This window comes from Syngnathoides biaculeatus, chromosome 17 (genome assembly GCF_019802595.1).
Source record: "Syngnathoides biaculeatus isolate LvHL_M chromosome 17, ASM1980259v1, whole genome shotgun sequence".
In the NCBI taxonomy this organism is placed as follows: Eukaryota; Metazoa; Chordata; class Actinopteri; order Syngnathiformes; family Syngnathidae; genus Syngnathoides; species Syngnathoides biaculeatus.
This window is the reverse complement of record NC_084656.1, coordinates 17698584-17712329: the sequence shown is the minus strand read 5'-3', so window position 1 is coordinate 17712329 and position 13746 is coordinate 17698584. Positions and strand designations below refer to the sequence as shown.

At 45.3% G+C, this 13746-nt stretch overlaps 1 protein-coding gene across 1 annotated transcript in view; it reads left to right on the top strand.

Annotated features, from left to right (window-relative positions):
• LOC133491146 (proprotein convertase subtilisin/kexin type 5-like) overlaps positions 1–13703 on the top strand; it is a 34159-nt gene extending 20456 nt beyond the window's left edge. Inside the window, 15 exon segments of the mRNA XM_061802048.1 lie at positions 109–309; positions 390–458; positions 627–669; positions 830–972; positions 2463–2663; positions 3259–3342; positions 4081–4279; positions 7063–7277; positions 7345–7587; positions 8251–8430; positions 9539–9716; positions 10149–10366; positions 11580–11873; positions 11876–12046; positions 12603–13703. Coding sequence (XP_061658032.1) covers positions 109–309; positions 390–458; positions 627–669; positions 830–972; positions 2463–2663; positions 3259–3342; positions 4081–4279; positions 7063–7277; positions 7345–7587; positions 8251–8430; positions 9539–9716; positions 10149–10366; positions 11580–11873; positions 11876–12046; positions 12603–13027 — 2864 coding nt within the window. The 3' untranslated portion in view covers positions 13028–13703.
• The last annotated feature ends 43 nt before the right edge of the window (positions 13704–13746 follow it).

Genomic DNA, 13746 nt, shown 5'->3' with positions numbered 1-13746 from the left:
GGGCGTTGTCTTTGCCACACGTGCATTATGATTTTCTGAATAAATCATCACCTTGACCACACCCCGAGGGTGTTGAAGCTTAAAGCGTGCCATTTGTGAACACCGCAGACAAGTTTGGAACGGAGCGTTACCTCCACAAAGGCGGCTGCGTGGACGCCTGCCCCGAGGCCTTCTACCGCACCCCCGAGAGGACCTGCGAGGCCTGCCCGCACCCGTGCACGCTCTGCACGAGCGCCGCCCACTGCCTGAGGTGCAACGCGTCCCACTACTTGTCCGACGGCGCCTGTGTCAAGCTGGAGTGCGACGAAGGCAGGCGGAGCCGCGTGAGCGCCGCGCGCCTTCTCCGCTTTGCGCAAAAGCAAAAAGTGGATTTGCTCGTTGCGTTTCAGGGGAAGTTGAAGATCCAGACTCCAGCGACTGCATGGCCTGTGAGGAGGGCTGCAGGCAGTGTGTTTTGTGTAAGCCCGCACGTACAACTTTCCCCATTACAGGCAGCGCCTTCCTTTTCACTCTGCCACCAACGATGACAATAATAAATCACATTTCTCATTCTGGTCAAGGTCTGCTGTACTTTATTATATCTTTTCCCGAGAGTGTCTTGTCGTTTTTTTCCCCCCGTTCAACAGACAACCCGAGGCATTGCCTGTCCTGCAAAGACGGCTTTTACAAGTAAGTCCTCGTGTGCACTCGCCTTCCTCTCCCCTACCCGCTCGGCCTCTCCCTTTACCGATTTTGGACTCATTTACACGTTTTGGCCTCAAAGAGTGAAAACGGATTTAGACGTGAGGACACGGGAGCTCACGGATCGCTCGCCGCCTTCTGTGCTCAGCTTCCAGGACGGATGCTACAAAAACTGCCCCGCCAAGACGTACAGTGAGGACGAGGAGATGAGCTGCGTCCCGTGCGACGGCAACTGCGTGAGCTGCGACCGGCACGAGTGCTACTGGTGTGAAACGGACCTCTTCTTGGCAGGTAACACCTCTCCGATCAATGATATTTTCAGGGTGAATACGTGTTGTTTCGATACTGGGAACCCATTTCCAGTAAGTCGTTACACTGGTAATACCCAATGATCTAAAAAAAAAAAAAAAAAAAAGACTGGATAGCGCATACACATCGAGCGGTATGTCGATTGGTTGAAGCCATTGGCCACCATCTTGGTACTCCCAAAATATGTGTAGGGTATTACAGATTGGATTATGGCGGGGGGTTTCTCAAAATTTGGCATGTAGAATTAAAACTGGCTGTGTGAGCTTGACATTTTTTTCAGTTCTGGTAACATGAGAGATTTTTAATTTGACTTGGTAAGCCCAAAAAAGGCGACGTGCAAAGGAAAGACATAAAACACCGCAACTACCAAGAAACCTCGCATATTACCAAGGGCCCGATTTCCGTGACATGTTAACTTTTCCCAAAATATACTGTAAAGCACTATCATCATAACATAGCAAAAAACTAAGCATTTTTTTTTATCATAAAAACATAAAATTTTAAGTCAATCAGTTAGTTATATTTTTGGAAATAAGGGAAAATACATGCTAAAAACATTGTTCATTTGTTGTCTCTGCGACGTCCAATTTCAGACAGAAAATTCAAACTTGTTTCCTCGCATTTGAAAATCAAATTCAATTTGCAGAGTTCTGTCTTATGAAATTCTTCAAAATTTCACAGAAAATGTGTTTTATTGCTTATTCACTGATGAAGTTTGGGAAAATATTTACATGGCTTTTTCGCAAAAAACCGTCTGCCTATAAAAGTGAAGCAGAAAGTGAACAGTCAACAACAACAACAACCGTAAACAAAACTTTGTTCAAGTGAATTTAGATAATCAGAAAATAAATAAATAAAACACCTTTACAAAGAAACTTTAACCGTGTCAAAGTAAATCTTTCAAACTTACCTGTAGAATGTTTTCTCACAGCCACAAAACTGGCGATTAACGCAGTTAATGGCTGTCGCTGCACAGGTCGGCATGCTTGTTTTGGGAGGATCAAGATGGCGGATGGCGACTTCAGTTTTGGTGGCCAGTGAGCCATCCAGTCTTTTTTTTTTTTTTTTTTTTTTTTTTTTAGATCAGTGGTAACACTTCTGAGAGACTTTTTGGGTGCTCCTATCTTGTTTTGCAAACCAGCAAACTGAGCACATGTTGAGTCATGTAGTGTAGTGTAGTCTGTGTCGACATCGCCAACTAGGGGCCTGGCATGTATATGTAAAAAAAAAAAAAAACAAAAAAAAAAACAACTTACTGTCTTTGTTTCTTTAAAAAATGACTTGCTGGACTATATGGTCAACAAACGTCTTCAACAAAGCTAATATAGTTGGTTTTGTAAACATTGATGACAATAATGAACTTATTGGACAAACCTGATATACACAATATGTGACATTGCCAACTAGTGGCCTGGCATGGAACATTACAGCAAAACATTGTTATTATTATATGTATTTTTTTATGTCCTCAGAGGGAAAATGCGTGTCCGTCTGCCCCGAGGGATTTTACGGCGACGAGGACACCAACGACTGCGAGGAGTGCCACGCAGACTGCGCGACGTGCCGCCGTCCCGGCCGTGACGGCTGCGTGTCCTGCGGCGACGGCAAAACGCTGCACGACGGACGGTGCCTGACTGAAGGCGACGTCTGTCCCGTTCTGACCTTTCGCGGCGGTGAGAATAACAATTCAACGGCTTGTTTTCCAAAAATCAATCGGGGATTTCATTCGGAGTACTCAATCAGTGCTACTGAACCCTTGCCAGGAAAGACTTTGGTGATGATTGATTGTATTTGTGGAACATTTCCAAGACTTTAAAACTTCTAAAGCAACAACTTATTTATTTTTTGTATTTATTCAGAGACACATTATGTATAGGAACTTAAATACTGCTGAGAGGTTAATAAGTAGGTTCTATTTATGGGAAAAAAACAGGCTAAAGCTATTCCCATTAAAACTAGTTTACATACAATTTCTAACTGTATTTGCAAAAATTGTCAGATGACAATGCATTTAATTAGTTGTAGAATTTTGCACCTGATGAATGGGCACGTGAGCAACAGTTTGTGTTCAACAATTTTTAAAAGTCAAATTTCCATTTCATTTAACTCCACGGATGGTTGAGGTTTGGGCTCAAGGAAATTTTCTGCAAAAACCTACTTCACTTCACCGAGCCATAGAAAATGGGCCAAGGGACAGAATGTTACTTTAAACGACCCAAAAACATTTTGTGTTCCGTGGTTGGCTTGAGAATGTGTTTGGTTCTGCAGGTGATGGCGAATGTGTGGCGTGTCATCCTTCCTGCGAATCCTGCTCTGGAAAAGACAAGAACCAGTGCACCAAATGTACAAAAGGTCTCTCGCAATCTCACGTGTTGCAACAGCTGTTTTTCTTTAAATCAAAAATTTTCAAATTATATACATAGAGTGTATACACTCTCATTCAAAATATGGAATCACTCATTGAGACAATTTCATGTTTTCCATAAAACCAATGTATGTACACACTGTATACACAACTTTGGAAATAAGTTAGACAGGTTGTTCCTTTAGAAACTTTTTTTTTTTTTTAAATCACTACCATGACAATGTGCAAACCGCGGCTCACCACCCTTTTTTGACACTGAGGGCTACGGTAATACTAATTCATGCAAAGGGATACCAGGTTGATGCACAGTTCTGAAAAAAATTTTCTCTTGTGGCTTTCTATGACTGTATTTTTTTTAAATCAATTATTAATTATTGTAATAATTTATGTTAAGAAACCAATCATGTGACAAATAATCAACAATCAAATAACAAGGCAAGAAACAGATACTGGTACATATCAATATGCAACATCTATCAATCTCTGCAATTGTGAAGACTGCCACAACATTCCTAGGTAATTACAATGTCCAATCTCTGGCAAAATACATGCCATAAAATGATGCCATAGCTCTGTCTAAAAAGAAAAGTTGGACACGTGGTCATGTTTAACGTCACCTAAATATTAAAAGGATCGGTGTATTTCTGAATTTATTGTCAAAAAAGACAGAATTTCAATGGTAGGGTATACGTTTAATCTATTTTTATGCTGCGGCGCCATTCCAGGACACTTTTTGAGCCCTCAGCACACGTGTGTGTCAAAATGTCCAGCGGGTTCGTTCGAGGACCGGCTCAGCGGCCAGTGCGAGGCGTGCCCCGCCGGGTGTTTGCACTGCGTGGACCTCGAGCGCTGCACCCGCTGCCTGAGCCGCCCCACAGCGCCGTTGTTCCTGCAGGACGGCCATTGCGTCCAGCAGTGTCTCAGGTCAGACCTCAAATTACTTCCTCCAAACTTTTGCGGGTTTTATTGGAGAAATATATGATTTCTTCACAATTTAATACTTTCCCAAGAGTCTCCGTAATACATGCTTTTATCAAAATACCCCAAGAATCCAAATATCCTTCATCAGAAACAGACAGCCAATAGGCGGATCCAATGGACATTTCTGATGGCGATCTTAAGCTCCGCCTTCTTAGCAAGGCTTCCAAAATGGCGATTGAACAGAACATGTTTGAAGTCGATTCTCTAGCGCGTATTCCAGATAATATTGGGGTATGTTTTTTGCCAAATGAGAGAGTTCTATCGAGAGGTCCCAACAATTTCACGCAAGGATATGTACACGGAATTAAGATTTTGGATGGAGCAGGACGCAATGTCAGAGTTACAGCGAAACATTGGCGATTGATGCAAAAAAAAAAAAAAAAAAAAACTTTGACACTTCACAAAATTCCAACAGGATAAAATAGTGGAATCGTACTGCGCGTGTGAAGCAGGGTGAGTACTTTTTACTTGGAAAGATCACGCGTAACATCATTGTAGTCTTTATCAGTGTATTCATTTTGACTTTGGCTTGTAATGGAACCCATTGCTCTATCTTAAAAGTCCGATGTGATCCAAATGGGCAAATAGATATTTCTCTTGCATGAGATCGTGCGTTTATGTCTCACTAACCCGACTCTTCGGCATAAAACATGACACACTTCATTCAGCAGGTCAGTGATACACTAACAAAGTGAAAGTTGTTCTCCTGCAATGTATAAAGCACTGATCATAATTCATTCAAACTCAGAGAAGATACTTCTCCCTCACATACAACCTTGTGTTTGTTGATATTGTCCACATTTAGTTGTACGTGCGCTCTTCCGCGAGCCTTAATCCATCGTAGACTCTTCGTCAACTGTGTTTTAGGCTTTGGAAAATGAATCAACCTAGCAGGATATCTTTCGTCAGAATTGCACGTGCTGAGGACCATTTTCTTCTTAACATGAACTTTTCCAAGCGCACGCTACTGACAACCAGCGTTGCTTGTGGGACAACACGGCGAGAGGGGCGTGGCAAGCCAGGGGTTAAGACAATGCGGCTATCTGATTGGCTCTTATTGTACGAGTGATTGACAGGTCCATTCAGTTATCCCCTTGAAGGAAGCGACAAGACGTATCGATTGCGCAGAGTCTTCTTCTTTGTGTCCTGTCGACCTACTCGAATACGACCAACATAAATGGAGACATATGCGAGACAGAGTTAAATTGAAGGCTTCCCCGTCATCTCTGCGGCCCCGACCACTAACACCAATCTCCTGATAAATGTCGTGACATCTCTCTTGTAAGCTGTCATGGTTCACGCCCACTCACACCACAATCTATCCATATTAGCAGCAAATTAACAAGAAGTCAGGAGCGCAGACATGTTTGTGCACAATGACGAAAGAACGTGCGGGCGTCAACGGAGATTACGCCAGCCGGAGTGAAATGTGTGGAGCACCTGTCGGTTTCTGAATTCAAACTTCCACTTGGGAGTTTTCCATAGAAGACGCTTGACTTTGCACAGTCGGGAAGTGGAACACGGGACGATGCCGAGATAGGCAGTCTGCAGTTGGGGGGGGGGGGGGGCGCGCGCCTCGATTTTTAGCGGCTTCCTCTTGCAGAAATGAGCCCGTTTTAGAACTACAGCGCTGGCTCTGTGCAAAAACAGATCCCAGAGGATGAAAAAGAGCGAGCATCAGCATTCGGACAGCGTAGTTTGTTTCTTGAAAGTGGCTCTGGATCTTCACCCAGCTAAGCCTACCAAGTCAGGCTGAGGAAGCTCCGCACGGGCCAGGTTGTTGTTATGTAAATCAGAGGAGGAGGGTGAAATTGACGAGGGGCTCGGGCAAACGAAATGTCAAAATTAGGCCGATGAAGGTTTAGGTTCACCGTTTGGCGGCAGACGCCACACAATATGTGGCCGAACCCTGAAATTAAACATACTCAAAAATGTAACTCCCCCTGGCAAGTTCTCGTAACGCATCCTTGAAAAAGTCACGTCACTTTTCCATTACACTGTATGTCCGTGACGACACGAAAACGCCGCCGGGGACGTCCTGCAGAGTATAAGTATGAAAAGCAAAGTAAAAGACTGAAATCTCATCCTTGACACGTTCACTGCCCCTCATTTGGACTTTTCTTCCCCAACATTTATAAGCAATTAAATCCACATTTCCAGGGCGTCTTGTCCTTGAGCGTCCATTAGCACGCAGACGCCGGCCGGGACGAGCGGCCGGCCGGTCGGCTTCTATTACCCGCGCCGGGGAGGCTATTGGCGCGATCCACTCGCAAAATTACAACCTCCGACACGGAAAAGGCATTGCGAGGTCGCGGGACTTTGCGCTCGGGGGGGCAAATTGATGGCCAGTACGTCGATTTCATCAGATGGACTGCCGTCAAATGTGCAGACAATAGCATTTGGGTGGGGGTGGGGGCGTGAAGAATCACTCTCTTCTGGTTTTTAATTCTAATTCAATTGTAATTAGATTGGTTACATTTAATTTACGAATTGAATCATTTCAATACATTCAAAAATTACATTTTGTTTACGTTCATCTTTTAAATCAGGAGATTCTAACATTTCTCGCCATTTTCATCAAGTACAACGTTGATACGGTAAAGTTTGTTACGAGCATGGTACGAAAACCATTTTTTAAAATGTTATTTTACGATATATAAACGTCTTATACAAAAAAAAAAAAAAAAAAGGCCACAAACTTGCATCGTCCATCGTTATCTCCACAGAGGTTATCCGGCGGGTCAGGCGTGCCGAAGCTGCGCGCCGGGCTGCGCGTCCTGCGAGATGAACGCCGCCTACTGCCTGAGCTGCCGAGAACCTCTGCTGCTGCTCGGTCACCGGTGCGTGGGGGAGTGTCCCGCCGGTCACACGCTCCACATCCAGGAGTGCCGACGCTGCCCCGCGGCCTGCGAAGAGTGCAGCCCCCTTGGGGAGTGCACAGGTAGCACAAAGCCCGGTGGTCAAATAAAGAACCGGCACACAAACAGAACAGCGTTACGTGTTGGCAGCCTGCGAGGAGTATCACTTCCTCCACGAGGGCGCCTGCGTGCCCGACTGCCCCGACCGCTTCTTCGGCGATAACGAGCGACGGGAGTGTCTGCGATGCAGCGCCGACTGCCGCTCGTGCGACGGTCCCGGACGCCGCGACTGCGACGCTTGCGAGGACCCCCGGGCCATCCTACTTCACGGCGAATGCGTGACCCCGTGTCCCGCCCAGACCTTCGTGGACGACGCCACAGGAGAATGTCGACGTAAGCAACAGCTTACACTCTTGCGCACATGCTCTCACATCCATACTTGCATACATATCGCACACCCTCATAAACACACTCTCTCTCTTTCCAATTCCGCTCTCTCTGACTCACACATACAAAAACATTTTCTCGCACCCTCTCAAGCTAGCAACTTTCCTCTTTCTCTCGCTCACACACGTTTCACCTTCCTCAGTTGACTCATTATTATTATTATTTTTTTTTTAGTCAACATTCAGACGTTCTCCCTCTGAGCGCGCTGAATAATTTTAGTGCTGACTAAAATAGCAACGACGCTCCTCAGAAGTCAGGCAGCTGTCACGTCGCCTGCAGATAGAAACCCAGCTGGGGCACACACACACACACACACACACACACACACACAAAGGGTGATTTTCATTTTTTTTCCCCATCCCTGAACACATCGCATTGGGCGACCAGTGTAATTTTTTTTTTTTCTTTTTCATTAAGAATTTTGATTCTTCTCCATTCCAACTTTCTTTCAACTCAGTTTTACCCTTGAAATTTCTTTTTTTTTTTTTTTTTCGAAATGTTATGACTTCATTCTCAGAACTTTTTCTTGCCCTAAAAATACACCGGACTCAAGCTAATATGACTTTATACTTGCAATTTCATAACTCTGCTTGCTCGTGACGATTATAGCGTGTGACGTCTCCTGCCTCACCTGCGCGGGCCCCTCGGCCGACTCCTGCTCCGGCTGCCGGGAGGGCTTCGGACTGGAGGGCCGCGGCGGATGCCAGCCGTGTCACAAGGACTGCCGCCGCTGCTCCGGCCCGGGGAAGAACCGCTGCTTGAGCTGCAAGCACAGACGTCTTCTACTCGGTGAGCTCCGTCTTTAAAAGGTGAAATTAGTGCCGGAAATATCATTTATGGAGACAGATACATATTTTGCTGCACAATAGGACAACGTAAAACTGGCTCAAATGTGAAACTAATTGTGGTAAAGTGTTTTGATATTCTGGAATTTTTTTTTCCCCCTGAAATAAATACTATACAATCTATAAATATAAAAAAAATATATATATATATATATATATATCGAACTATAAACCTTAACCAGTTAAATGTGGCCCAGTTCAATCATAGCCTAGTTTCATTTGATGTTCTCGTGCACGTGTACCGTAATTCCCGGCCTGCAGAGCGCACCTGGTTACAAGCCTCACCGAGTACATTTGTAAAGGAAATACCATTTGGTACATACGTAGGCCGCGGCTGTGTAAAAGCCGCGAGTGCCCACATTGAAACCCACATTCAAACGCAAAGACGGTACACAGAAAGAGTTTAACACTAGCTGAAGCTAAAGCTAGTGCCGACGCTAGCCCCGCGTTAACGCTGACAGGGGCGGTTAAAATAAAACTTCCTGGTAAACATCACTGAGAGACACCAGTAATGCAGCAGCAATACGCTAGCGCAGTGCTAATGCTAGCGCTGCGCTAACGCTAACAGGGCCTATTAAAGTAAAACTTACTGGTAAATATCACTGAGAGACGCCAGTAACACAGCAGCAACACGCTAGCACAGTACTCACACTAACAGGGCCGGTTAAAATGAAACTTACCGTTAAATATCACTGAGACACGCTAGTAACACAGCAGCAACACGCTGGCACGGCGTTAACGGTAGCGCAGTGCTAACAGGGCCGGTAAAAGTCACTTCCTCGGCACATATATTCCACCGGTCTCACTCTTACCTTTTCCGCTCGAGTGCCCCCCCCTTGCGGCCGTTAGAAAAAATTCGCAAATTAACCGCATCACCGCGTAAACCGCAGGGTTGAAAGCGTGTGAAAAAAGTCGCGGCTTGTAGGCCGGAAATTACGGTAGTTCTGTTCTCGCTAAAAGGTAAAAAATAATCTCACTGAACAACCAGACACAAAAACAACAATAACTTGAAAGTAAGGAAAATAATCAAAGGAAATCCTTCCGCCATACAGATGGCAGCTGCGTGGACGAATGTCCGCCAAGTTTCTACGGCGACGAGTCGCGCCACAAATGCGAAGCGTGCCACCCGACTTGTCAGTCCTGCGTGGGGAAGCGCAGCCGCGAGTGTCTGGCCTGCAAGGACGGGCTCTTCCGCCACGGCAACCACTGCGTGGAGACCTGTCCGCACAGGTAACCGCAAAACACTCCCAGTGAGTGCGCCTGCGAAGTACTTTGAACGACCGTTCTGAGGTCACAAAATCTCTTCATACGGTATCAGACGTCATTGGTATCCGATGTCATTTTTCGGGAATTTCCCTCCCCGTAATAAATCCTGCGATGAGCGAGCGCCTCGCTTCTCATGGTTGCTATGGAGACGTGCGGCTGGAGTAAGGTGAGGCGTCAATTACGTGGAAGATTCACTTCGGGCGGCTGTAAAATGCTAATTGTTGCGTATGTTCAATTGGCGGACGGCGGCGGCGGAGAAAATTAAATTAATGTGCCGTTAAATTGCAATTAAATCCCGGCCAGTTTATTCCGATGAATTGCACAGAAGTCTTCGCGCTTTGTCGCTTAATGGAGCGTCGTACCTGCACGTTGACCTCTGCTCCTTCCTCCTCGCAGTCACCGTGGCAACCGGGCCTCAGGGGCGTGCGAGCCGTGCGACCCGACTTGCGGCGGGTGTTCGGGGGACGGGGACTGCCTGAGCTGCGCCCCGGGACTGGTCTTCATGCCGCGGGAAGGCCGCTGCCTCCGCGCTTGCCCTGACGGATTCTATCGCCGGCAAGATGGCGACGACGCTACGTGCGAGCGTTGCCACGGCAACTGCGCAACGTGCTCAGGTCAGCGACGCGACGATATCGGTGACATCGTATGAATGGAAAATTAACTACAACGGTGGTGGCTTGAGATGAGACTTGATACGGGGTCTCGCTCGGCTGATATTTTGGGAAAATATTTGGGGAATTTTAATCAACAAGCAGCAGGAAAAGTGGTTTTGTGCTGTTTATTGCCAGTCCCGGTCAAAATTTTCTGTCAAAACTATGAAAATCATTATCTACTTTAAAGAATCGAAAAAAAAAAAAAAAACACGGAACGTTGCCTCGCTAGCATAACGGATAGCATCAGTGTCGCCGTATTCCAACTCTTAAAGCTCAAAAGGACATTTGAACACAAATGGTGGCGCAACACATTGACAGACAATGCCAATACTCACAGGCATATATTCTTTATCCTCAGGGCAAAACAAAATTCCACTATTGCAGGTGTGACTGACTCATTTGTGTATGCCCGTACTGCCTCCTGCTGGTGAAGGCACTGCAATGATTTACTTATTCATAATGCAACACTTTTTTTACGGTTTGTTTTTGATAAAGTATATTATCATATTATTATTGTATGATTATAAATACGGCGGCTCAGCTGATAAAGCGTCGGCCTCACAGTTCTGAGGTCCCGGGTTCCATCCCGGCCCCGCCTGTATGGAGTTTGCATGTTCTCCCTGTTCCTGCGTGGGTTTTCTCCGGGTGGGCACTCCGGTTTCCTCCTACATCCCAAAAACATCCAACATTAATCGGAGACTATAAATTGTCCCAAGGTGTGATTTTGAGTGTGACTGTTGTCTGTCTCCATGTGCCCTGCGATAGGCCGGCAACCAGTTCAGGCTGTACCCCGCCTCCTGCCCGTTGACAGCTGGGATAGGCTCTAGCACTCCCCGCGACCCTCGTGAGGATAAGCGGCCAAGAAAATGGATGGATGGATTAAAAACACTGCACCAAATTCTGTTTAGGTTTTGTTGCAGGCTGTAACGGAATGATGCCATTTTCATTAATTTTGGTGGGGAAAGATTATTTGCCGTCGGAGTGTTTCGAGTTACGAGCGTAGTCAGACAGCAAATGAAACTCGTATCTCAAGGAACCACTTGCGCTACTTTTAAAGCCTTGCATGTAGCAATTAGACTTCCCCTGAAAAAGCAAATTTTTGCAATCGTGGACCTTCATGGGTTACTCAAGAGCGATTTAGCGTCATATTACTTTATGGTGACATATTTTGCAGGGAAAGGTTCCCACTCCTGTGAGTCGTGCGGGCCCGGTTACCGCCAGTCGGGCAGCACGTGCGTGTCCGTGTGCGACACGGCCGAGTACCCGCTAATCAAGGTACAGTCGCATCTGTCCATGAAATATAAAAAAAAAATTAGAGATGAGGGTTACCAGTTCAGGGCGTACCTCGCCCTCCTGCCCGAAGTGAGCCGGGATAGGCTCCGGTGCTGCCGCCGACCTTGTGAGGGTAAGCGGCTCAGAAAACGGATGAAGGGTCTGAGTATGTCGCCCGTCAGGGTTCCGGTCACAGCTGCGAGGACTGCGACGCGTCGTGCCTGCGCTGCGAGGGGGCCGGCCCGGCCGAGTGCAGCGCGTGCCCCCCGCACGCCATCCTGGAAGCCGGGGGGCGCTGTCTCCTCTGCTGCCACGTCGCCGCCGCCACGCGCGCCGAGGATTGCTGCAACTGCACCCAGACGACAGGTCGTCAACCACAACCTTTAATATGATTTTTATGTTCTGCTCATGCTCAAGAAGCCTCAATATGAATAACAAACATTACAAACGGATACATAGTGTAATGAAAGGTTTTTTTTTTTTTTTTACATTTTGTTCACCTTTTTGAAGACGATTATATGCAATTAATCTATTTAACAATAATTCATAACTGGTCAGTAATTAACTTTAACATTAAATTTATTTCATCACATTTTGTTTAAATATTTTTGTATTATAAATGCTTTTTTAAACTATATTTATACACTTCTTTAATGATCATTTTCTATCATTTTAAAATATATAAAAAAATATATATATTTTTTGGGGGTAGAATTATGTATATATATATATATAAAAAATTGTTTTATATTCTTTTAAAATTTCATATTTTGAGAACAATGTTGTATTTCAAAGGAAAAATGGGATTTTACAAGAAAAAAAAGTCAAGTTATGGAAATCAAGTACTACTATGTAATATGTATGTATGTGCTATGTAATAAAAAGAAACGACAAGTTGAAAGTGTGTGTTTGTTGTGTTTTTCAGAGGAATGCGTCCTCACAACCAACCTGGCGTTCAAGAACGAGGAAGAGGAGGAGAGGGGCAACCCGGTGGTCTTCATCATGGCGGGTGTCCTCCTCGGTGCCGGAATCGTCGCCGCCGCCGCCGTCTTCCTCATCAGGCACTCGCGTTCCAAAAGGGCGCCTTCGGACGGGACCCAGCGCGGCTACGAAAAGCTGGGTTCCGGATCGGGTTCCGGCGGGTGCAGCTCACCCTCATCTCGCGACAAAGGCATGCAGATGGACGACTTGGCCCAACACTACTCGGTCGGAAAAGATGATGAAGATGGGGACGACGACGAAGAGGACATTGTGTACATCAGTCGGGACGGGACCGTGTACAGGAAGTTCCGCTACGGAGAAACGGGCGAAGATTTGGAGTACGACGACGAGAGCGACACGTATCGATGACTCGTCTGAAGTAAGGAAGAAGTGCAGACAAATTGGGGGGGGCATATCTAGCGGATGAATATTGATCAAACCAAAATTCAATACAATTCGAATTTGAAGTTCAATTTTTGACATTGACACCTACAAAAGTGTCACTAAACAGCGACCCCCAAAAAAATAAAAATGTTGACAGTGGAGATTTTGGCTCAAAGCCGGCGATATAGCACGAGAGGAGCAGAAAAAAAAAAATAGAGAAAAGGAATACGTTTTATTTTCGCCTATTACTGTTCTCACAATTTTACTGTTTAGCCATCTGAATATTAGCAAAAGTGAATTTTATGATGAACGTGTAGCTGACAATGTTTGGACTACATTTTTTGTGGTAGCCATAAAATATTAAGTTACACTTCTACAGCATTACAAAAATTGCATTAGGCCACTCTACTAAAATGAGCCATTATGTATCTATTATTATCTTCTTTGAAGCCGAAATAAAGCACACAATATTAAACATTTTGGAAAATTGTCATAATTTCTTTAAAATATTAGTTTGTATTCAAACTGCACCTCGGTGACTCTTTATCAGTAGCATTTTTTATAAATTAGTGATTAAGATGTATTAAAAAAAATAAATATTGAATATTACAAATATGTATACCGTAATTTCTAGCCTATACGCCGTGACTTTTTTCACGCTTTCAACCCTGCAGTTTATGCGGTGATGTGGCGCTAGCGTTAGC